Source organism: Pteropus medius, unplaced genomic scaffold (assembly GCF_902729225.1).
Source record: "Pteropus medius unplaced genomic scaffold, Ma_sr-lr_union100, whole genome shotgun sequence".
Taxonomy (NCBI): Eukaryota; Metazoa; Chordata; class Mammalia; order Chiroptera; family Pteropodidae; genus Pteropus; species Pteropus medius.
Genome location: NW_024351730.1, coordinates 21,424,527 through 21,451,275, shown reverse-complemented (window position 1 = coordinate 21,451,275; position 26,749 = coordinate 21,424,527). Strand labels below are relative to the sequence as shown.

General features: G+C 34.2%; 1 protein-coding gene across 1 annotated transcript in view; it reads left to right on the top strand.

The window, feature by feature from the left end:
• Positions 1-1,032: 1,032 nt before the first annotated feature.
• The window catches only part of GC (GC vitamin D binding protein), a 37,767-nt gene continuing 12,050 nt past the window's right edge, over positions 1,033-26,749 (top strand). The window contains exons 1-11 of the mRNA XM_039845405.1: positions 1,033-1,191; positions 13,862-13,931; positions 14,509-14,641; positions 16,747-16,958; positions 18,117-18,249; positions 18,561-18,655; positions 21,932-22,061; positions 23,112-23,314; positions 24,092-24,221; positions 24,621-24,718; positions 26,601-26,733. Coding sequence (XP_039701339.1) covers positions 1,134-1,191; positions 13,862-13,931; positions 14,509-14,641; positions 16,747-16,958; positions 18,117-18,249; positions 18,561-18,655; positions 21,932-22,061; positions 23,112-23,314; positions 24,092-24,221; positions 24,621-24,718; positions 26,601-26,733 — 1,395 coding nt within the window. The 5' untranslated portion in view covers positions 1,033-1,133. The remainder of the gene's footprint in view (positions 1,192-13,861; positions 13,932-14,508; positions 14,642-16,746; positions 16,959-18,116; positions 18,250-18,560; positions 18,656-21,931; positions 22,062-23,111; positions 23,315-24,091; positions 24,222-24,620; positions 24,719-26,600; positions 26,734-26,749) is intronic.

Sequence of the window (26,749 nt, the reverse complement as noted above, 5' to 3'; positions counted from 1 at the left end):
TTAATTAAACTCATAACAATCTTGTGACAAAGGTACTAAGAATTATTACCATTTTGCATGAAAAAAAATGAGATTTAGACAAAATAATTTCCCAAGGTTACATAGCCGATAAAAGCTGAGAAGAGATTTGATTCTAGAGCCTTTATACCCAACCCCTACCTAACCCTGTTTTCTGTAAAGAGGACTAATGTAAGAACTAGGAACTGCCCTGATTCCGACAGATGATAACTACCTGTGCCTCTCTAGGCATGTCCCATAATCTATCTAGGACTTTGTTTCTTCTTCTATAAAATAAAGATGTTGCATTCCATGGTCCACAAGGCCACTGTGAGCTCTCAAGTTACAGAATCCTAAAATACACTAGTTGTAAAATATTAGTAGAAAGAACTTTAAATTAGGTGTAGGAAGTCCAAGATTCACCACTAACTTTTGTGATTTGGGTCAAGTCAATAACTCCGGTTATTATTTGCCTTGCTTCAAAAGTTATTTTTAATATATATGTCTGTAGCTTCAAAAGTATAATATAGCACATAAATATGAAGTACTACCCCATCAATAAATTATATAGCATTAAAATTATGGATTTGAGCAATTGTGATAAATTGGCTTCTCACTCTTGTTTTTCCCCTAATTAAAACACCTAGTCAGCAATACTTTAAAATAATCATTATTTATAGTAGGTTTAAACATAAAGGAAGGGAGGAATAGAGGGAGATAGAAAGAGAAAAATCTTTAAGTTTCCATTTATACATAAAAATAGAGAATGCCAAAAAAGACATACAACCCTATAAAAAGGGGAGATGAGAAATGTACCTACTAATACATTCAATTTTAGTAAATGGTAGCAATGAAAAATAATCTATGTATACCCTGATTCTTTTGATGTTTGACAAAGTTAATGATTAAAATCTCCTAGATTTGTCACATTTTCCCCAGGGTGTTTATTTGCCTTGATTGATATTATTTTATCTCTGTGGGCCAAGGATGACTACCCTTGCTTCTACGTAGAGATTAATAATTGATTAGTTCACAGTTGGGAAACTTAGTAAAAGGGAATTGGTTGCTTTGGGCTGTCATTTTTTACTGGGTAACCTGCAGGAAACAGGAGTGCTGCGGGACCTGCTGGCAAGAAAATGAAGAGGATCCTGGTTCTCCTGCTTGCTGCAGCGTTTGTGCATACTCTAGAGAGAGGTAAACTTCCAGTGGTGTGACCATTTATGAGAACTCTTACTAGTCTAATTTTATTATTTTTAAAAATTATACAAAAGGTTAAAAACAGAAAACTTGGTGAATATGTAGGGGAGAGAGAAGATCAAAGAGAATTACAACTGAGCTCAAATGTGGTATCTAGCTTTCAATTGGGACAGCCAAGAAATCAAGATAAACTAATGAAATAAAAAATTATATAATTTGTCAATTATCCTTTCTTGCTTTTTTGATAACCAAGACCTGGAGAGAATGGTTCTGAAATTAGAAATATTTTAGTTGTTAAAAGATAATGCATATGGAGGCTGTGAAACATCACCGAGCTTTTTTATCAGACTTCAAATGTTTACTGCCATTGAGAGCACAATGTACCATATCAATGAGGTATGAGGTTAATTGAGATTCCTTAGATCCTCTTCAAGGAATTCTGTATGTGTTATATTTGAAAATGCATTTTAGTTTGTAAAATAGCCCATGTAAAATAATTCAATAGCTGTAAAACATGACTATTCAAAGATAACTCAGCTATATTTTTTATTACGATTATTCTTCAAATGATGTCTTCATCATTCTTTTAGCAATGTTTAAAAACTTTTCGAAATGGTATGAGCTGAAATTATGTGAAGTATATAACTTTATGGAAAGTTTCCAAGCTGCAAAATTTGTAATCAGTTTCAATTTACTTTTCTGGCTGATTCTTTAATGCTTCTAAGGGAATCTGCATTCACCTGCTCTGAAAATTTAATTTTCACTTAGTGTTGTCAGTTAATGGTCTCACTCAAGTCATACATTAGTATTCATATTAATAATATATTTCACCAGTAGAAGAAAATGTGTATATCCCTGGAATTATTGGTATTAACTATGACATGAATAATCTTACTCCTAACATATTCTTTTTACATTCGCTTTCCCTTGATCTTACTTTTGTCATTCAAATTATTTAAAATTTTGTATTGTTCACCCACAGATTCTTAAGTAAGCTATAAGTCTTCATGTAAGACTACAAAGTATGAGATATATTGGGGTATAAATAAATAAGTTGCATCCCTTTTAAGACCTCTGAATAGGCCAAGACCCAAGAAACTCTAAAAGCTTACTCCTTTGTCCAAGGTTTTCCTGGAGCAGATATGCACCTGAAAAAATCCCACTAAAGCAGATTTAGTTCAGGATGTTCAAAACACACAAGATCTAGTAAAGGCTAGGTTCTGGAATCATATGTGGACATCATAACGTGGGACATGAGTCACGATTTTGGACTGCTAACTCCGTAAGTGTACATTGTCTTCACCTACAAGAGTTACAGTATCTTTTGAAGAACAGAGAATTCTGCAACCTCTATTTCAACATCCTTCAGCATTCTCTGGCTTTGATCGAATGAATGCTAAAAACCTCAGGTCAGCTCTCTTGAAGGTCTAAACTTCACAGTGAACTTTAAATTACCCAGGTGCCCTAGGTCTGATGATATTCCTGAGACATACAATACATTTTTAAGTATTTCCAAACATATTGGCTTTTCCCTAAAATGCCTATACCCCATGGAAGTATTCTTTGGAAAACTTCAGTTCTAAAATGGATACTGCTGTCACTCAACATGACCATCATCTTCAGTTAGGCCAGTCCTCTTCCATCAAATGGCCTTGAGGATCCAGTTCACAGGGCCTTCAGTGCATCTGGGGAGAGAAAGGCTTACCAACTATGCCAAATCTAGATGGTGTCATAAGAAAAAACTCACTTTAGCTACCCCTTGAAAGGCAAAAAGGCAGTGTTTGCCAGTTGACTACACTTGGCTTCTTTCCCCAGGACTGAAACGGATGTAGCACTAATCTACAAGGTATCTTCCCCCATCTCCCTTCCCTCCCAAAAACAATGAAGGCAAAGGTTGCTGATACAGTTATATAATTACCAAAGAAATAATGCTAACAGGAAATAAACCTGTTGTAGTTGTTAAGAGCTGTTGGCAAGAACAGGATATTTACTATGAGTATTCTCATTTTTGCTTTAAGCACTTCATTCTCAGAATACATATTTTTCTAAATATCCAACAGCAAGAAAGTCCCCTTTGGGTTGATAGATGAACTAATTTTTTCTTTCTTCCACTTGCCTGTCAAAATAGCCTTAGACAATGTGGGTTATTCTAATTTTGCAAACCACCACTGAATCACTGTTTCTCTTTTCTATAAGTTGCCTGTCCCTTCGTCAGCAAACACTTGAAAAACAAAGTGGTCCTAAGTTTGATTCAGGAACATAGCTATACAGAATTCCAAAGAGAAGTAACTTAGGATAAGAGATATTCTATTTTCCCAAATAACTTTATAAACTTTCCACAAAACCTACATAATGATTATTGAGAAGGTGACATAGAATGTGAAAACTACATGATGAAAAGACATCCATGTAAAGATCTAGAAGTTAATTTCAAGCAGAAGGAACACAGGTGCAAAACTCCTGAGCTAGGAATAAGCATGGTCTGATCCAAGTTCACAAAGAAGCCAGAGTAAAAGTATAAAAGAGGATTAGCCAAGAGGAGAAAGGAAAATGGGCTGAAGCTAACTACATCATCGAAAGCAATATTAACCTTCCTGGACAACAGGAGCAATATCACACTTCATTAGTGTGAGGTACAATGCCTGCTACATACTCACCATCACATGTGTGGTATAGAGATCAGGGTGCACATTTTTTCAAAGACCACAAGATTAATCTATATAGGAAGGAGATGAAAAAATCCTAAAAAGGAAATGATTATCCTGTTCTCCAGTATCTATGGTCACCTAACTTCTTTATTCTACCACTATGACCCTTCTTTCTCCTATCCCTGCCCAAGTCCCCATTCACTCTGCTGCATCCACCGCGGATCTCCACACTGTCCCATATTCTATGTACTCTGCACCTCGGGGCTTTGTGCTAGCTCTTCCGTCCTCTTAGAACACTGATCCCTAATAGCCACATAGCTCCCTTCCTGATCTCCTTCTGATGTTTGCTCCAGGTTCATGTATAGAGAAGCCTTCATTGACTAATCTATCTCAAATAGCACCTACCATTCCATTTTCCTCTATTCCTTAACCATGCTTTTTTTTTTAAGCACCTATCACTTTACCTTATCACCAGCTGTTCATTTATTGTAATGAATTAAAATGTAGAAAGTAAAATGTAGAATTCTGGCAGAATCAGAATTTCATGCCAATTAATTGGGTTTACAAAGACAAAGCTATCACTTCATTATTGCCTTTGAGATACCTCAAATAAAATATTTTAGTAATCTAAGACCAAGTAGAAAATAGAAATAACTAGGCACTAACACCAATGTAGAGGGAACTAAATCAAACTCATGCTGCCTACTATGAATCATCCATAACTAGTCCAAATGCCAGTTTAGTCCAATCCCATGAAATTAGTTCTGTCTTCTAACTTCCCTATTTTCCTGGCACCATCATATCTGGATCATTTATCTTTAATCATGTAGAGCTTTCTTGGCTTTCCTTACTTTTATTATCTATATTCAATCATTTCTACATTTTATAAATTTCAGCCTTGAAATAGATCAGCCTTATATGAAGCATTCTACTGTAAAAACCTCCTCAGTATTCCTTTTGTCTCCTCTTTATCTCTTGCATAGGCCTGGTTCTCCAGATCTGTGAACACCACCTCTCAAACCTACTGTTCCTCTTAATTTCTAAACACTCTTTGTCCAAGCCTTTGTTGTCTTTTACTTGGCTACTGTAATGCCTTCCTGACCAAATCTCTACCTCCCTTTCCTTGCCTAATCAATTCATATTATTAAAATGCAATATAAAACTTGTCATGATATGATGAATGGAATCCAAAATGAATTGATTACATTAAAAAATCAGGATTACTACTGTGAGGTTAATGAAATGATGGGATTGAGCATGTGTAGCTAGCTGGTAGAATTCCAGGGATCAGGCCGTCTGATACAAACCCACTCCAATTCTAGTCTGTGTTCAGAGTCACCTGATGATGGATGTGGTATCAGGCTTAAATATTAATGAGAGTGTGGTTAGTAGAACAAGGGCCCTCCAAAAATATTCACATCCTAATGCCCTTAAATGAATAGATTAAGTTATATCGCAAAGAAGAATTAAGGTTGCAGGTGGAAGAAAGTTTGCTAATCAGCTAACCTTAAAGTGAAAAAATAATCAGAATTATCTGGATAAGTCAATGTAATCACAAGGGTCTTTAAGGTAGAAGAGAGAAGCAAAAGAGGAAGAGGTTATTTAAAAAGAGATGGGGACACAGAAAGATTCAAAATTGCTGGTTTAGAAGATGGAGGAAGGAGGCCTAGAGCCAAGAAATGTAGGCCACCTCTAAAAGCTAGAAAAGGCAAAGAAATGCATTCTCCCCCAGAGCCCTCAGGAGGAACACAGCTCTGCTGACACACTTACTTTAGCCCACTGAGACCTGTGTCAGACTACCCAACTGAACTTTAAGGTACTAAAATTTGTGTTGCTTAAGCCACTAAAATTGTGGTAGTTTCTTACAGCAGCAATAGAAATGTAATACAGCTGGGTCTTCCTGAAGGAAAGGAGCACTGAGCCAAGGCCTCTCACTGTTGACAGACTACCATTTTATTGGCCAGCTCCAAGATAGTTGGCCAGGAGATGAACAGGGTACATGTTAATTAACTTCCCTGCTTCCTGGGATTTTTTCATTTTTTACCTTCTAGTCCACATTCCTCTGACCAGAAATAATTTAGCCATCCCCTGAGAGAAGGACAAGGGAGAATCACATATCCATATCTAAGTTATGTAAAATCTGATACTATATATTATCACTGGACTTTACTGTAAGAAATGCTAATATCCATTAAGTGTTTATACATGTTAGGCAGCAGATGTGCTAAGCATTTTTATATAGATTAACATGTTTCATAGAACAGCCTTATAAAGAAGGTACTATTTATCCTAAATTTAAGATTACTATTCCTTGAATGCAGCTGAATTGGTCATTCCCCTACAGGAACATATGTCAATAGATAACCCATTACCTTAAAAAATTAAGTAACACTTTGACTATCAAGTCTTTCTGTGTTTAAGTCCCCATACTCCAGATGCCTTATTGGACTACTCATTATTCTCCAGATATGAATTGTGATTTTCCAAATTCAGATATATTTTCATGTTGTCCTCTCCACTTAAAATTCCTTTAACTCATTTAGTCCTGTTGAAATTCTACCTGTCTGTCATTCACGGTCCACTTCAAGTAATTGTTCCTTTCATGAAGTTCTCTCAAAGCCTTCTTCCATTCTAAAATTTCATAAAGCTTTATTTCAATCTCTCCTATGGCGATGATCACTATTATGTTGTATACTTATCTCTACTCTCAGAATTCCTTTCTTTAAGTATTGATGGCTTTAAAGTTTTCTTTGGCATGGTACCTTGCTCTTGGTATATGGTCAACAGAAATTTGCCTCACGCATATGTATGATGATGATCACAAAGCAACTTGATTTAACTAATAACTGACAAGTACACACTGTTTATGGAGGGGTCAGGCCAGTTCTGAGTATTTTATATATATTAACTAATATAACCACTATGACAATCCTATGAGATACAATTGTCTCCATTTTACTAATGAGAAGACCAAGGAGGAACAGAGAGGATAAGGAATTTGCCCTTGGTTTATTAGCAGGAATTCAAATCCGTGTGGTCTGGATCCAGAATCTCTTCCCTAAACCATGACAAAATGTGGCCTCCCATGTGTGTTTTCTTTGGGTTTTATGGTTTGGGCCAGCAAAGTGTCTTTACGGTTTAACTTGACATTGTCAACATTTTAAAATCTGAAGACTTCACATAAAATTCCAGGTTTTCAGCTTTTCTAGAAGCATGAGAAGATGTGGCAAAAGGGTCAAATTTTCACATGGCAGCAACGACTTGGAGCTAAATTACAGCTGCCTCCTTTTGACTAGAACCATGGAACCAACACGGAATTTTCCTTTCGTCACCTGGATCAAGTGTTAAGTTACACGGTTCCTAGATCCTAAGGGTATTTGAATTTGCTATCCTCAGTGTCTTGGATGGTCTCCAACAATGAGTCTTCAGTTTCTCATAGAAATTTGATAATTAGAAATTTATATTCCATTAAGGGGGAAAAAAGTTGTTAGCACTTTAGCATAACAATTATATGTTATAGAATTGTTGTGGCCTTGTAAGAAGTTTATACAAATAGTTTTTATAATAAAAAAGAGTGATCACCAACCTTCGAAAAGGAATTTTCCACATATAAAATAATGCCATGTATGGGCATCTGTTGGACTTAAAAATGTATTTAAATGGCTCAAAAGTTCTGTTTGACAAAAACCCTGTATGTTGATGGAGACAGATAGTGATAAATATGTTTAATATAGCCTTGTCATTGGATTAACTGTATAAATAGAAATTATGCATCATTTTAATAGCCATTAAGATGTGTGGATAGGAAACAATGAAAGAAAATCATCTGTGTCCAATATTTTCTGAATTATTTTAATCAAGAGATAGAGTGCATTGCTAGCTAATGAAGCAGAATCATCACCACTTCTGTATCAGCTCAAAGGAATGTAATATGACAATATGGCTTTGCCATTATTAGATACTTTCTGAGATTTCATAATAAATGCTTAGCGAATTGGCTTTTTGAACACTTGTGTCTATTCAGAATTGTGCCAGGTACTCAAGACCTAAAAATATGATCTTTGTATTGAAAGAACTTTCATAGAAAATAATACAATTTTGCTTAAACAGAACATGATTAGTATTGTCCTTTCTAAGATTAGCAAATGCCTAGAGAGTAATACTATATGATCATCTATACAAAGACCAAAGCACCGGACTGAGACTTTCAGCCAATCTGTTCACCTTTCTATTTGCAAGGTTTAACAAAACTTGCAAGCTTATTTTTTTAAAAAAGGGACTGGGGACAGAATATGGAGAGGAAGAATGAACTTTTCCAGTACTGGTAGTTATAAATTAAGACTTCACAAGGGCAGAAATAATACAAATCTTTCAGTACAATAAACAGACTATTACTAAATTTTAAGAATAATTCTCAAACTTGCAGATAAAATATGCTCAAAAAATTAATGTTATTTGATTATTTGAATGTTAACATTTTTCCATAGAAACAATTTATACAGAAATGAGGTTCTTAAAGTGACTCACAAAAATATGTAAGATTGGAGGTAAAATGTGACAACTACAAATCTCATAAGATTTTTATGATTATATGAGATAATATGTAAAATATTTGGAACACTATCTGCCAAATTGCTGGCACTCAATGTGAAGCATTATCATAATATTATTCTTATATTGCTTTAAAAACTAAGCCCTGCAATGCATCCTAAGTTTCCAAGTAAGGATGTAGGGGACATCACCCTCATCCATTCAAAGGCAGGAGAGGGAAACTTGTTCCTATTTTCACCCCTGCGAAAACATTTGCAGATGACAAGGTAGCCAATCTATGAAGAAAAGGGGAAGTGGAATGAGATGCATGAAGAAAGAATGCAAAGGTCCTCCTTTGGGAACTTGGTGAATGTAGCATCTATATAGTCTACCACCCGTGGTAAACCCAGACAATTAGTTTGAGTGACTATCAATCAGTCCACCTCTATTGCAACTGCAGTTTCTGGGCAACTGACTCATCAACCTTATGTCTTCTGTTTTTGAATTTTCAAGATTTGAAACAAAGCTTCACTTGTTCCACTGACAGCATCCCAACAGGGGCCTTTAATTTCCTCTAGGTTAATCTATAGATGTAATGTAGAGCTCTACATTTAGTATTAAAAGAATTGAATTTCTTTCCATTGATTCAAACTCAAAAAACTGCACTCCTGCCTGCATACATCAATATTAATATGAAAAACCAGATTAATGCTTTATATATATAGTGGTTTAAAAATATCCATAGGAATGAAATTTTTTAAAGCCTGAAAATAAAATAAATTTTAATTCAATTGACATTTCTTCATTGACAGTGTTTCTAGTGATATATCATTTTCTTTAGCTCCAATAATCAGGTCAGCTTCCTAAACCAGCCCAGCAATGTTTAATTTATCAAGTCAAACCACTGCTTTGAAGTCACCAATATCTAGCCTGACTGAATAAGCACTACAAAATATATTCTTAAAATGCAAAGTTTTTTTTAAGCAAAAACAAACATACTGATCTTTCTGACACAGATGAACCTATTAACATAGAATAGAAATAAAAGTGCCAAAGAAATAAAATTGCAAAAATATAAAATGCCCAACAGAGCTCTGAACCTCCATGATTCTTCAGAACACAAGAGGAAAATAGCAATTTAAGACAGTTCTTAGCATTCTGTATAAGCATGTATGCAATTCGGTATTATTTAGGGTCCATCAGTTGCTCCTGGTATACAAACAGCTTCTCTAGGTGACCAAATTGGTTTTAGAGAAAGATTATAACAATAGTTAAAGCATTTAAAATACTTTTTTAGTAAAGTCTGTACCAAGACAGTGAGTATCTTATTGTCTATTCCCACCAGATTGAAAATTCCATGAGGGTAGGGATGTTTCTATTTTGCTCTCCATTGTATATTTAATACTGAATCCAGTGCTCAGCACAAAGCAAGTCTTCAAAACATCTATGTTGCATGTATGAATGAATATTCTCAGCTGTGTTGAGAGAACACTAAAGATTTCCCAAAAGTAAATTAAATTTGTTTTCAAAACAAAAGTCCAGAATGAGACGTGACTTCCCAGAATGTTTCACAATACAGATAGAAATGAGACATGCTATTAAAAAAAGCCAGAGTTCTGCTAATGAAATGTGTAAACATTTAGTGCTGAGAGGTCACTGTGTGAAGAAGATTTCACCAGTGTCACTTAGATTATGTAATATTTACTGGGGCCATGTCAAAGTCCAGATTGCCTTCTTTATAACCACATGGCACATTAAAGAATGGAGTATGTCATTTGCAATTCATTCAAGATAGAATTTAATTATATAAATCAAAGTGGCTCAGCTAGTATGGAAAAAAACATTTATTAAGCAGTACTCCATGGAATGAGAATGCAATTTGTAACAACCATACTGCAAATTATCTTCAGTATTTGTTGTTTTTTAAAAGATGAGAAAATGACTAACATATTTGCCTAGGCTTATAAGATGTATATCCTCTCTGTGGATAAATAAGTGAATTTTTTAATCTGAAACATATTTTGAGTAGTCTACCTAAAGGATACATGATACAACAGCTTCCTCTACAGGTCAGTTTTCTAAGAGCAGTTTTACCCTTTTATATATATATATATATTAACTTTTTAAAAATTAAGTTTATTGGGATAACATTGGTTAATACAATTACAGAATTTTCAGGTATAGATTATATTTTGACATCTGTATATTCTATTGTGTGCTCTGAATTTTCTCAATGCCTTCCCTTGGGGGTCCTCCTTGCTTCTGCCATTCCCAAGGCTGAATGTTCCAGCAAAAATGGTTCCATAACCATTTTGTCTTGTGTAATCAATCTAGTTTTCCACTTTTCTCTAATAATTTTGCATTCTAACTAAAGCAGTGTATAACACCTGTGGATTCTAATGTACTTCTGTGCAAACACAAGTAGTTGATTTACTTAAAGCTATTTAACAAGAGATAATCTGTAGTGGCCATTTACACAACATTCACATGTACTCACACATTCTTATAACACACTGAATGAAAATTACATTTTTGGTGAAGTGAAAAATCTAAACCTGGAAGGCTAGAAACAAAATATTTCAAAAAATGTTTACCAGAGGTGCTCCATTTAAATACAGCCCTTTTCTTTGAATATTATTGAGTTGTCAATATAAAAAGTATTTACAAAAATAATCTCTGCAGTTTCACAGAGAGATTTTATTAAAGTTAGCTCCTATGCATTAAAAAGAGAAAGACATTCTCATTAAAGCTACTTTTTTTTTTTTTTATAAACACAGTAAGCTTAGGGGGAAAAAGATTCCATATAGTTTAACTACTCTTAAAAGGAATTATTCTACAATCCTCTGAAAGTTATCCTAAAAATTAAAAGGATATAATCTTGTACTAAAATTGGGAATCTTAAATATATATGATTACACTCCATTTGAATATTTCCAGTGATGAAACAAACTCACTTCTTCAAGAAGTTGTTCATCATTTCAGTTATTAGACACAGTTATAGTAAAGTTCTCATATTGAACCAAAATCCACTGCCAGCTATTTTTCCTAGCTCTATTTTAGGAGCAACATAAGGCAATTCTATTGACACCTTAATTCTACAGCTTTTTATTACAAGAGGACAGATCTACCTTAAATTCTTCCCCTTTATGTTCTAATCGCCAGTCCTACAGAATACCATTAATGATTAATAGAAATTTTCGGCCCCATTTTGACCTTTTGAAACTGTGACAATATACAGCTTTGTAAACGAGTCAATAAATTCCAGAAAGTGTTCTAGACGTGAAGGTTCTCAGATATAACAGCTTTTTGTACTCCATCAACTATTAGCTTTATCAATCCTGCTGTGTTTGTCCTTGTTTCCAAGATAATGTGAGATTTGAACATGTGGCTTCTTCTATGTGATTTTGATAGCGTTTGAGTAGGTCCCTTATTACAAAATGTTGCTTAAAAAATGACTTTGTCCCTCAATTCCAACCCTTCTCGCCTCAGTAATATACTTTGAGTTGTCCACATGAAAGACACAGAGTGCCACAGCTTTCTCTATGGGCAGTTTATACCAGTATTAGGCATTTCACCATTAAATCTAATAAATCCTAAAGAGAATCTTTCTAAAAAGAAATTCTTCCCTAGCCTGTATCCGATCACCCCCACGCTTCACTCCAAACCATAAAACAAAAAATTCTACCCTGGCTTATGTATAGTCATTCTTCCACAGAATTGTAACTATGAGGGAGATGAAAATATTTTGGGAATAAAAAGGAATAATAGCAATTACCATTACCCGAGATGGATTTTCTAATATTTGAAGCTAGGAAGTTACTAAAGGTTAAAACCACTTTTAGAAAAGAAACTGAACCAATAATATACTTCTTACATTTTTTAAAAAAGCTATAGCATCATAAAAGATTAGAAAATTTCTTAGACTTATTTGCATAAATGACGTATCGGAGGAAAAAAAATTGACTACCTTCCACGTGTCCACCCCCATTATATCTGCAATAGGTGTGTTGAACAAGTGGATTTCACCAATAGAAAATTTATCTTCTATACAAACTAGCTCTGAATAGGTTCTATGATTTTTCCTATGATTTTTCTGTTCACTCTCAAATAAAAGGTCCTTTGGTCTTGTAAATGTTGAAATAACTACTTCATAATAGTCATGGGACTAACAGCTTGTGTTTAATAGTCAAAACTTTGTAAATTTGCTTGAAGTTGAAGCTACTGGTTTCAGGCCATTGCCTGTGGTGGGAAAGGAAGACATGTATACTTTCCTCTCTTTCTCTACCTGCTTGCCTCTCCTTCCTCCCACTTGCTAGGCTGCTTTTGCCTCATCAAACACAGGGAAGGAGAGGTGAAAAAACTTGTTCAGGGGGCAGTTTGTGAGCTATGCAGTTTCCTCTGGCTATGGGAGATGTTCCATGTTGACATTTTCTCTTCGTGGCTTCTTCGGAGATCTCTTTTCCATTATGCCTGGGGATCTTTCACATCCAGCTAGCACCTTAAAACTTTCCTTTAGCCCTCTGATTTTCAAACTTTCTGCCTTTGTACAGAGGTGTCCCACTGTTGGCAGCCCACAGCCCTCTAGACATCTCTCTTTTTTTAGGGGGAGGGAAAATGGAGGGGAATGGTTAAGACATCGTCAGGTCGGTTTGCTCTCCTGCTTTTTCTACATCCGGTCCAAAAGCCACAGCACAGTTTCCCACTCACAGCCCTCTCTTTTGTTACCCCAGGCCACTGAATAAGCCCTCTCACTCTTTAGATTTCTCTAGTTTGAATCAGACATCTGTCCTTGTACCCTATACTCCATGCGTCACCTATTGAGGTCCGAATGTCTTTTGTGAAGCCCTGTCAGCACGCGTTAAGTGAAACTAAGCATTCCCCACCATTCCTCCAAACCCACCACAATGCCAACTTTCTCCAAAAAATATTTTGCCTAATTTTCATATTTTTCCTCAGCTGAATTCCTAGCTTTCCCTTACAGAGTGTGGGGGTGGGTAATGGCGTAAAGGTGGCAACACTCTCACACACCTCCTTTAAGGTCCTACATTAGTGGGGCTAGCTCTTCACTTTGGAATTAGACATACTCTCCATTTATTTTTTGTTCTTGTTTCTTTCAAGACCTTGGGTAAAACTGATATAAAGAAAGGAGGAATAAAATGTCCTACTTTAGCATTATTATAAAGATAGGATCTAAGAATAATTGTCATCTCAATAGGTTCTGATTCACTAGTTGGTATATACCATTTGACTTATCTACTTTATTAGTTCACTTTTTTCTCCTATCCATTACAATCTATTGTTTACATTAAAATTCTGATTCATTTTGACAAAACAGCTATAAAGTCATCAAAAAATGAAATTGCATATAAACAGTGAGAAAATGCCCATTTCACTATATATAGGTTGTATGAAGCACTCCTTTAAATGTGCAGTTAATGTAATATTTATTAAAAGGGAATAGATACAAAATTTCCATTTTTGGTTCCTAGGCCGAGATTATGAGAAGGATAAAGTCTGCAAGGAACTCTCCAATCTGGGAAAAGATGACTTCACATCTTTGTAAGTATGAGGTATTTACTCACTCTCTTGGTTACCTGACCTTGAATGAAACTGCATTTGAGGTAAATTCAATTCAGCATTAAGGTCTGAACTGATCTCTGCTAAGATTAAGAGGACAGAGCCCAGGGTCAACGTGGGCCGAGATGTCAGGCAAATGGAGGACATCCAAAGATTCCAGTTGAACTGTTGTTACTATGCTCTAAGAATCCATCAGTGTATTTAGTAATGAGTTAAAAGAGAATAAGTAAGTATCGTTTTCAAAGGAAAATTAAAATGTAAGTAGTACGTGCTAAGACTGGCAAAGCAACAAGGTACAGAACAGATTCATTTGGAGAGGCTCAAGAGAGGGAAAAACACGAGGGTTCCATCAAATCAGCCTCAAGTCTAATTTCTACTTCACAAGGTAAATTTACCTATGACAAAAACTGATTTTAAAAGGCAATTTCATATTCTTTTCATTAGTCAAGAAAATGAGTGAAATATTCCTTTAAAAAACTGAACAGATTTTATATTTTAACGTGAACACGTGAAAAATATTTCATTCTAATTAACGTATTGACTTTATATTTCTCCGCAGATCCATGGTCCTATACAGCAGAAAATTTCCGAGTGGCACATTTGAGCAGGTCAGTCATCTCGTGAAGGAAGTTGTCTCCTTGACGGAAGCCTGCTGTGCTGAAGAGGCTGACCCTGACTGCTATGACAACAGGGTAGGTTTATGTGGCCTGGCCTGTTTAGTGGTCCACAGAAGGAAGCCCAGATAGGCCTTCATGCCATCTTTTGGGGAAATCCTAGACAGCAACTCAACCTAGTCTAATTTTGGAGGAAATATGAGCCTTATTATTCCTAGAGCCCAGATGTTTTCTAGCACAATTAATTTTGCCCATTAGTCCTACTGGTTCAAATGAGAAAACTGGGACATATACTGACTCATAAACCTCTTAAAATAATTCTAATGTATTCCATGTATCTTAAAAGTCTTCCCATACCTTTATCATGCCAAGCCTGTTACTGACTGCCACAGAACAATTTAATGTTGGCCTCAAACTAATTTGGGGTTCGAAAGTTTCCCTACATATACACACTACTAGGTTCTATGTTTTCACCCCTGAAGTATGCAGAAATTAAAATGCTGCAATGACAGGGTTCAAAATACAGACTTAAATGTAGCTGAAGAAAGTAAAATGACAGGTGTTTCTAGCCATTTACTAATGTAGTCATCAGGCCTGATGCAAATGACTTTTAAATGCATCTTGACAGAGACCTCTACAGACAAGTATTTCCTGTTGGAGCCTGCAGCAATTAGCCTGCAGAAAGAATGCTCTGAAGATCTGACTAGAATATATTCTAGGCAATGATTACTCTCACTCATTAATTGCTTTATCTGATTCTCATCTACTTTCTAACAATTTTATAATCATATTCTCCCATCATCCAAGTTGATAAAACTGCCATTTCATACCTGACTTTCTTAAAATAAACAAACATTAAACTACCAACCATGATAAAAATAACAGAACATATTTTTATTTTATATATTTGCAAACCCATCCATTGATTAGAGATAAGTGTAGGACTGTAATAACAGATTACAAAAGAACAGAGTTGACACACATTTTTTGCACATCACCTTCCTCCTCTTCCTGCTAGTTCAAAGCAGATTTTTTATAATGTGTCGACACTTTTTAAACATCTTTATTTGAAAGGAAGGAATAAAACAGGAGAAACAAGAAAATTATCAGGGAAAGAAATGGAAAGGAAAAGGAGATTCACTAAAAAGAGATATAGAGTTCTAAGATTCCTGAGAGTCTGACAAAGGTAAATGTGGGAGACAAGATGTTATTCTTTGGTTTACAAACTTAATTTATCATGTTGCTTTTCTTCATTGATAGGAAGATTTTTAGAAGTTTTTCCTTACATGTTAGATAACTAACATGTAAAATAAATGTAAGGATGTCAAAGTATTTTTTCCCATGTAAAACTATTTTTCCATGATGACTATTTCTAGTCTATATTTTTATTTCAAATTCTTTCCAAAGAGAACCTTTTGTTGTGACAATTGTGTTGGTTGTACTCTTATTATGGACTTAGTTTGTCCACGTGTATAAGTATTGAGGCAGTAGATTAAGTTCTACTAGTGGTTTTCAACTCATGCTACATATTAGAATTTGGAGTTTGGGGAAAAACAAATCGTCATGCTTCATCTTTGACCTATTGAATCAGAATTTCTGTATTGTGCAGCCTAGGCATTTCTATTTTTATACATGCTATGAGAGATTCTGATGCAAAATCAGGCTCAAGAACAATTGGGTAGGAGAATGCAAATCAATGTAAAGGACTGAAGCAGTCAAGAATTAAGAGTCTGATCATGTAATAAAGGGAGGGGAGAAGGGCAGAGGGAGGTCCTCATTCTCATTGGGCATTTGCAGCAAAAAAGCAGGTAGAAGATCATATCAGAGCTTTTCGAAATGACCTCCCTTATCCTCAGAGACATTAATATCCCCATGGAGAAACACTGGGCTATAGGATAAAGCTTTTAATGGCTGCAATTAAACATAGTTCACTTACTAATGAAGGTTCTATTTTTGTTATCCTCTGAAGAAAGTCATTAACATAAATAAGATCTTGTATGTGCCTATAACTACGATTATGCAACTTACCATGTTGACAAATCATCTCATGAAGCCTTTGGGATGAACAGTTTGATACTAATGAGAATTTTAAAACTTAAGGCTAAAGACGTTACACTAAATGGAGAACTGCAAGCCTGGAAACATATATGAGTTTGCTTGTTTTTATTCTTCTCTCATTCTAGACCTCAGCACTGTCTGCTAAGTCCTGTGAAAGTGATGCTCCATTCCCAGTCCACCCAGGAACTGCTGAGTGCTGTACCCAGGAGGGCCTCGAAAGGAAACTCTGTATGGCTTCCCTGAAGCACCGGCCACAAGAATTTCCTACCTACGTAGAGCCAACTAATGATGAAATCTGTGAGGCGTTCAGGAAAGATCCCAAGGGATTTGCTAACCAGTAAGCTGTTTTCATCAGAAGTAGAACATGAGGGCATAAAATCTCAGAAATGTATCTAATCTAACCCCTATTTTATACAAATTCCTCTTCTACAGCCACTTGGACAGCTTCTAGTAACAAGGACTTGACTTTCACCCAAGGCAGTCCATCTTTCAGTGGTGATTATTATAAATGCCTTTTTCAGACAGAGATGAAATCAACTTTTCCAAACTCCCACTCAACTTATCCTGTTCTCTGAAGCAGAACCACTTGGATCACCTGACCTCATGACATATTTTCAAATATTTGACAGCAGTAGTGTGACTCCTCTTAAGCTAGAGGTTTTTGCAAAATCTATCTGATAGAATTTTATTGCTGTGCACATTTTTAATACTTAATTGTCAGTAAAACATGTTTTTCTTTACTCCAAAAATACATCCCCAGAAACAGTTGTGATATGACACATGTATTATATAAGTGAACAAATTACTTTGACCTTCTTGTTGTTTAACATTAATAAGATGCCAGATTATACATTGATTCTTTATGTTAGCCTCTACTCATCAAAAATGAAAAAAAAAAGGGAGAGAAATCAATAATAATTGAAAATATATATACAAAAAATCAAAAGCAATGTTATTTAAACTGGCTGAAATTAGGTCACAATTTTACAATAATCGATTGACTTGCCCATCCCTGTAAGTTTTCAGAGAGAATTTTGCCCTAGATTTCAGAGTCTCTTTTAGGCCCATAGGGGCTTATGCTCCTAAAAATTAAAAAGATTTCAATAAATGAGCAAACCTACACATAACAATTATCTGAAACAGTAAAGATAAATAATGAAAGGTAAACCCATTAATTACATTCATTTTAATTAGTTTAATCAGTCTTAATAAGCAGCTACTGTGGGCCATGCACCTGAGACACTAAGTTAATAAAGGGACAAATAATGCTTCCTCTCAAGCAGCCTGCATGAGAATTTAGGAAATAATCTATTTTTGTTTAATGAAAATGATTAAAGGTGACTGGTATTATGACTCTTTCTGTAAATACTTAGTGATTTTTAGATATTAAAACTATAAACTAACTTAACATGCATCTTTTCTCTATCAACATACTTATGAAAAAGTGGATTTTGTTTCCTACAAACATTTTGACCGATGCTATTTTCCCCCCCAGATTTATGTATGACTATTCCATTAATTATGGCCAAGCTCCTCTGCCACTTTTAGTCGGTTACACCAAGAGTTATCTTTCTATGGTAGGGTCCTGCTGTACCTCATCAAGCCCAACCGTATGCTTTTTGAAAGAGGTAGGTGTCATTTATTACGTAGCTCTTTCCCCCTTTTATTAATGTTATTCCTTTTTTTTTTTTTTTTTTTAATTGTAGAAGTTCAGATTCTGGAATCAATAAGTTTCTAACATGCTTCTTTTGCATTTTGTAAATTGGGAAAACAAACAAACCACCACCTCTGAGAAAGAAATAGCAATACATTTCTTTGGTCAGAATTCAGTTTTGTAGTATCAAAAAAAGTCATGATACTTGGTCTCTTTTTGCCATTCCTACACTTTGATTTCAATGGATCTTAACCATCTAATGAGATTCTCTAACTTATTTTCTAGAGACTCCAGATTAAACATTTATCACTTCTCACCATTATGTCAAATCGAATCTGTTCACAATATGCTGCTTATAGAAAGGAGAAATCAAGGCTCAGGTAAAGATTAAGCACCATTAGTATGTTTACCTCTTTGATTCTGCACTATCTATTCTTAATATTAGGATTATCTAAGAAAATGTTTGTAATAGAAGATATAGACTATAGTCTCAAGTCTCATGTTCTAATAATTCTCAAAAATATGGTCTAGTTCTTTTCTCTACACAGAATATGAACAATAAGGAACAAAGCTGTGTAGTAAAACATGAGACTTGCTTTTAATCAACCTATTCCATGTACTCACACAGAAAAACTGATAGACCATTAGGAATAATTTCTTCAAAATTTATATTAGCATATATTACAAATACAAAAGTAATAAATTCTTTTTTGTTCATCACCTGTTATTTGCTTTGCCCATTTTCTTCTTGGAATGAGAATTCCTGGATTCTTATTATATGAAGCTATGTGCTATATAATATTTATTTAAGCTTTATGAATTTATACTAATTACTTAGCTACTTTCTTTGTAACCTTTGTGTTGATTTTTGTATGGTTACTGTTAATTCCATATTTTAATTTTGACAGCATCTATGTTTATACTTCTCTCATATCTCCTCAGACATCTAGGATTTGTCAGCTTTATCTTTTCAGTATTTACAGTCTCTTTAATTCCTTCTACTCCAATCCACAAACTTTTCCTTTAATGGAAATAAAGAATTTATTTCATGTTGGCACCAGATCTTAAGCTTCCCTAATGGGAATAAAAACTACTCTCATTAGGCCTTTAAAAATAATCTTCCATTTGAGTAGTTGTAACACTAAATGGCATTTTCTCTAAACCTTCATTTTAGTTTTCCTTTTGCATTAAGATGGTGCAGTTGGCAAGTAGCGCATAGAAGTTTATAATATAAAACCATGGATATATTTACATATTAATCATTAATTTATACGTCCATTAGTCTCTAAGAATTACCCCAAGAAAATAGCATTGAGTATGAACAAAGACTTAGCTACAAATATTGCTGTTCCTTTTTTCAATATGAAAAAATTAGAGACTTACTAAATGTCTCTAGAAAGCATACTTAAATCAATTATGATATATTTATATGAGAACACCATACAGTTTATTATATTGTAAAGAAATATATAACAAAAACTACAAAATGTTAACAACGAAATTAAAGATACAAAATAAATAAGACATCCCATGCTCACGGATTGGAAAAATTAGTATTGTTAAAATGTCTGTACCATCCAAAGCAATCTACAGATTCATTGCAATTCCTATGAATAACTCAATGGCATTTTTTTTTCAGAAATATAAAGAAAAAGCATCTTAAAATCATATACCTAAAATGATCCTGAAAAAGAGCAAAGTTAGAGACCTCATTCTCTGATTTCAAAACATACTACAAAGCAACAATAATTAAGTTGCTGTGGTACTGGCATAAAATAATATACAGACCAATGAAACAGAATAGAGAGCTCAGAAAAAAACCCTTTTTGACTAGGGTGATGAGACTACACAATGGAAAAAGGACAGTCTCTTCAACAAATGGTGCTGGGAAAATTGATATCCAGTTGCAAAAAAATGAAGTTGAATCTTTACCTACACTATATATTAAAATGAACTTATATTATGCAAATGAATTAAAGACCTAAACATAAGACCTAAAACTATAAAACTTCAAGAAAACATAGGGGTAAAGCTTCAGGACATTGGATTTGGCAATGATTTCTCGGAATTAACAAAGCATAGGCAATGAAAGCAAAAATAGATGAGACTATATTAAACTTAAACTTCTATGCATTAAAGGAAATAATCGATAGAGTAAAAGGCAACCTATGGGAGAAAATATTTGCAAATTATATATTTAATAAGAGTTTAATGTTCAGAATATATAAAGAACTTCGACTCAACAAAAAACCCAAGTAACCCAATTTATAAAAACTGAACAGAATTCTCCAAAGAAGATAAAGAAATGGCCAACAAACATATGAAATGATGCTCAACATCATCAATCAAAAATACAATGAAATACAAATACAAGAGAAATACAAAACCACAATGCCAGTTCACACTCATTAGGATAGCTACTACCAAAAGAACAGAAAACAGTGTTAGTGATAATGTGGAGAAACTGAAATCCTTGTGCACTGTTGGTAGAAATGCAGGATGGTACAGACATTATGAAAAATACAAAGCCTCCTCAAAAAATTAGTGAAATTACCATAGGATCTCACAATCTCATTTCTGCATATATATTCCTAGGAATTCAAAGTAAGATATCAGATATATTTGCACACCCATGTTCATTGCAGCATTATTCACAACAGCCAAGAGGTGAAAGCAATCCAAATGTCCATTTATAGATGAATGGATAAAGAAAATGTATATACATACAAAGGAATATTATACAGCCTTGAAGAAAATCCTGTCACATATTACAATATGGATAAACCTGGAGGACATTATGCAAAACAAAATAAGCAGTCACAAAAGGACACATACTATATAATTCCAGCCATATGGAATATCTAAAGTAGTCAAAATTGTAGAAACAAAGTAAAAATGTAGTTGCCAAGGTGGGAGGATCAGTGTTTATTGGGTATAGGGTTTCAATTTTTCAAGACGAAAAAATTCTAGAGATCTGTTACAACAATTTGAATTTACTTAACATTACTGAACTGTACACTTAAAAATAGTTTAGATGGTAACTTTAATGTTACATGATTTTTACCAAAATAAAGAATATTTAATGATATAGAACATATTCCTGATATGTTAATAGGTAAACATGTCAATAGTATATCAGCATAATCCTTATAAAATATTTAATACATTGTAAACATTTTAAAATACTACGGGTTTCACACCAAAACATCAACATCTATTAACTGCGGTTTAGGGCTATAGATCTTTATTACTTCTTTTATCTGCACTATAGTTTCTTAGTGAATTTATAAAAACATTTAAGATGACTATGAGGGGGGCCCAAAAACACAACATTGGCCTTATGAATAGAAAGACATTAGTGCTTTCTTTATTGCCTTTTTAAGATCTAACATTTTAAAGTCAATCTTCAATTATGTAGATCTGGCCAGAAGAGAAGCTGCATATGAGTACTGAAAATCTGAAAAGATTCATTGGGGATGATTGAATTTTGCGTAGCAGCTTCAGCACATAGGATCCATCACATAGCAGATGTGCTCCATGTAGCTGTTGGGAACAAAGAATTGAAACTATGGTATCATTCCTCCAGACTGTATTCATAATGAAACCAAGAAGACTGAGAATCTGGTAAGCTAACAAATTCTTTTTTAACTGTTTAGCCATCTCATAAAATTAGCACAAAAAGTACCTACTGCTGATCTGGAGGATGTTTTGCCACTAGCTGAAGATGTTACCACAATTCTCTCTAAGTGCTGTGAGTCTACCTCTGAGGATTGCATGGCCAAAGAGGTAAGAGAATCATCGCCATCATCATGTGCCATTTACTAAGTAGCAGGCATTCTTTTAAGCTGCTTTTTACATGCATCATCTCAGTGATCTTCACATGTAGCTGAGGAAAAAAATATCTTGTTAACTCCATTTTGCAGACGAGGAAACAGATTAGCAAGGTTCAATAATTTGAAGTCACACGACTAGTAAGTGGCAAAGTCCACACACAAAGAAAACATTATCTGATTCCCAAGAACTTAGTCAACCTGTAGAGCCCAATACAGTATCCATTAGCTGTACATGTTTACTTAATTATAATTAAACTTAAAATTTAAGTCACACTAGCCACATTTCAAATGCTCAATAGTATTAGTACAGATATAGATAATTTTCATCATCACCTAGTAAAGGTCTGTGAGACCACATCGCAACCATTATGCTATTAGGAGCTACTAATGTTTTTATTGTATCTGTTGTAGTTTGATCTTCGTCTTGATTTTTCCATTATTTTTTGTTTATATAATCTTTCAAGTAATACAAATTTGAACAGTTACTTTAGACAAAGTTCATTCTCCAAGTCTGTGGACCTCTTTAGGAATAAATATGTTGTCCTGGTCTTTTTCCATTAAGAATATGTCTGTTAATAGGTGTTTTTCTATAACCTGACTTATAATGGCTAATGGGACTCTACCACTATGTATCTATTGCATGTACTACAGCTGTCTAACTAATATACTATATTTTATTTAACAGTCCTCTATCACTGGGTCTAGGTTGTTTCAGTTTTTATATTTTAAACAATGCTGCCCTTAATAGCCTTGTAGCTAAATCTTCTCTTCACCATAATTATTTTCTGAGGATAAATTCTTAGAAGTCGAATTGTACATTCTAAGGCTTTTAGTATAGTGACAAATTGCCCTCCAAAAATATTCTACCAATTTACTCCCTAAGAGCATTCACACTGACTTTTATATCCATCATGCTGAGGCCAATAAGCCTGTGTAAACCTTCCTTATTTTTAATTGGACCTACCAGGAGACTAAGTGCACAAAACCACAATTACTTTTGTAGCTGCCTGAACACACAATAAAAATTTGTGACAACTTATCCACAAAGAATAGTAAGTTTAATGACTGCTGTCAAGAAAAAACACCCATGGACATTTTTATGTGTATATACTTCACACCAGCTGCTCAACCACCTGAGCTTCCAGAAGTCGAGATGCCCACAAATAAAGATATGTGTGGTAATGGAAACACCAAAGCCATGGACAAGTAAGTAGAGTTCATCTAATTTTTTTCTTGATAGTATTGATATTCACTAGCGTTAAATGACAAATAAATTAGATGGGAAGAAATAACAAACTTGTAACTGGTTTCTTCCAACTAAAAAAAGAATTAAGATAAATACATCATGTGTTGCATACATGATGAATAGTATATACATACTCATGACATAAAAATATTTCTCTAGTAGCCCAAATTAACATGTCAGAAAATCATTTATCAATATCAGAGAGCAGAATTTAGACTGCATTGAAACTATATTTGTCTAGATACTGTTTTTGTAAATGCATAGACAGTAGTAGGATAATACAATCAAAGAATTTACATAAATCAATTTTCACTGAAAAGCCAAGTAAAATATCTACTTGATGCTTTATATAGAGTTAATTTTATTATTACACAAGGACAGTTCTATATGCATTTGGTAAAAATCGCATAAACTGAATGTGTGTGTGTGTGTGTGTGTGTGTGTGTGTATAATATAGTATGCTAATGGATACAGAGTACACACAGAACTTTAATTCAGTTATTAGTCACAATAACTTCAAAGCAACTATTAATAACTTGGATTTCAATGAGAATTGTGCTTTTAATCCTAAATCTGTTCATTTGAATTTAGTTTTAGCTAAATCTTATTTTTTATTTAAAGATGCAGAAACCAGATACTCTGCCTTTTTTATAGGTGTTAAATTTCAAAACATGATACATATACACAAATAAACCCAAGCACATTAAGCGTATTATCTCCTCTCTCTCTCATGCCAGGTATGCATTTGAACTAAGTAGGAGGACTCATATTCCAGAAGTATTCCTCAGTAAAATACTTGCACCAACCCTGAAAAGCCTTGCAGACTGCTGTGACTCTGAAGATTCTGCTGCCTGTTTTAATGCTAAGGTACAATTTTCTAGATCAATCTTGGTCTAGATCAAGGGGTGGCAAACTGTAGCTTGTGGGCCACATCTGGACTGATGCCTGTTTTTGTATGGCCTGTGAGCTAAAGTGGTCTTAAATTTTTAAATGGCTTTTAAAAAAAAGATTAACATTTCATGACATTAAAATTATATGAAATTCAAATTGTTTATGTGTTGTTTATGGCTGCTTTTGTACCATGATGGCAGAGTTCAGTAGTTACAACAGAAACAATATATGGCCTACAAAGCTTAAAATATTTACTATCCGGCCTTATAAAGAAAATAGTTGTCAATGGTATAAACTCTCATACTAGAATTCTGATTTAACGTCTCCTGGAACAGTGTTAAGACAAATAATTTTTATATAATTATTTTCTTACAGGTCCCTCAACTGAAGAAAGAACTATCTTCTTTCATTGAAAAGGGACAAGAACTATGTGCAGATTATTCAGAAAACACATTTACTGAGTACAAGAAAAAGTAAGGGATTTGTCCTGGTCATGTCTTTCAAATTTATCAATATTAGCCTGATATTGTGATTTGAAAGTATAGTTGAAGACATAAGATGTGCTAAGTGAGCAATAAAAAGAGGAGATTTAATTAAAAGAATTTTTAAAAAGTAGTTAGAATTTAATATCTGTGTAAAAAAGATATTAACAGTTCTTTTCTGGGAGGAGAAAGAAATCATGTATATCAGGTGAGGAGTCAATTAGAACACAGCCACAAACATAAATTACAAGATCTGCAGAGACTCGATTTTTAAAAAATTAGTCCATAGTTTATCAATATTCTTGTCCTAAAACAATCAGTAGATGTCTCTATACATAACTGAGATACTATAAAACTGCTGGAAAATGTTACCTAACTTAATGGCATATTGTCTAACAAGAGGACCCAAACTTTCAACTAAGTATAGTATCACCTATCACCAGGATGTATTCTCTATAAATTGGAAAATAAATTTTAATTAATCATACATAGTGTTTTACAACAGTCATTTTTCTCAATTAAGAGAAAATTTTCTTTACAAATAGGTGTTAACATTAAAATAGGTAATAAAAAAAAACAGTTTTACTGGGTTCCTGAAAAATGTCTATTAAGACCATGTCATTCTCAATTTCATTAAGCAGACTTCTTAAATTCATTTCGAATTATCTTGAACACAGAGCTCAATTAAGCACAAATAGAACTCCATAAGACTTCTCTAAAGAATACCCAAAGAGCCCCAAAGTTGGACACTTCCTTAAATGACCCCTATGAAGTCAACCTTAACAATGCTGTGAAAGAAAATGAAAAACCATGAAAGCCTTAAGTTAAAAATTGTTATTTACCAGTTACCAGAAAATTGCATAATTAATAGATTATGGAGATAATATAGATTAATATAAAACAGATAATGCAAGATTAAGCTCTCTACCAGAGTTTTAAACTCCCGAATTGCATGAGGTAAATAAGTGATAATTTAGATGATCTCTATTCCAGATAAATATGTAGTAGAACTGACATTTATGATTATGAAATTAGAGAAGATGAAGACTAATCCCACCATCCCTTAATTTTTCCATCCTCTGAGTTCCTTCTAGTCACTTGCATCCTCCCCCAGCTGGAACCAACTCATTTGAATGCTTTTAAGAGTTACCTTGTCCCCCTAACCTTCTTGTCCCTTCCCAGCATCCACCTCCCATTGCCTTTTACTTGGCTGGCGACTATGCTTAAAGAAAGTGATAAAACCAAGCTGAGTTGTTTACCACAAGGCTAGAGAGTTACTAAGATAATAGACAATTCAAACTGGAAAAGGATCCAATGAATTCAAATCCTGGCAGCACCCTGAAAGTGAGCTGGAGAGCTGGTTAACAGTAGAGCTAAAAACAAGAACCAAAGTTCTCTGACTTTGTTTCATCATTTTCCAGCAGAGCTAGTTGAGAAGTAAGCAAACTGAAGGGAAAACTGTACAAAATATGAGAGAAAAGAAAAGGCATTACAGTGGCATGAATTCCAATATGGGAAATATTCTTTAAGGATCTTGAAACTTAGAACTGGAGAGAAGATGAAAGATCAAGGAAAATAGAACAGGAAGTTATCCAAGTTGATATAATTGAGCAAATGAAAGAGGAAAGACTAGAACTTAAATTCAAGCAGCAATTTGTATATTTACTTTCATGATCTTAAAAGAGGCATAGATTTCACTTTCTAATCTCAAACTGAGTCACTAAAAATAATTGCACAGATATGTAGAATTTCTTAAGGTGCAAGTATTTCTATTTTCCTTTTTTTATTGTAAAATAGCTGAAATGGCTATCATTTTCCCTTAGAAATGTTTATAAAACACATCAAGTAATATCTTACAAAAATGGTCTTTCAGACTGGCAGAGCGATTAAAAGCAAAATTGCCTGATGCCACAGCCACAGAACTTGAAGGGCTGGTTGACAAGCGCTCAGACTTTGCCTCCAAGTGCTGTTCCTTAAACTCACCTCCCCTCTACTGTGATTCTGAGGTAAGATTTAGCCATC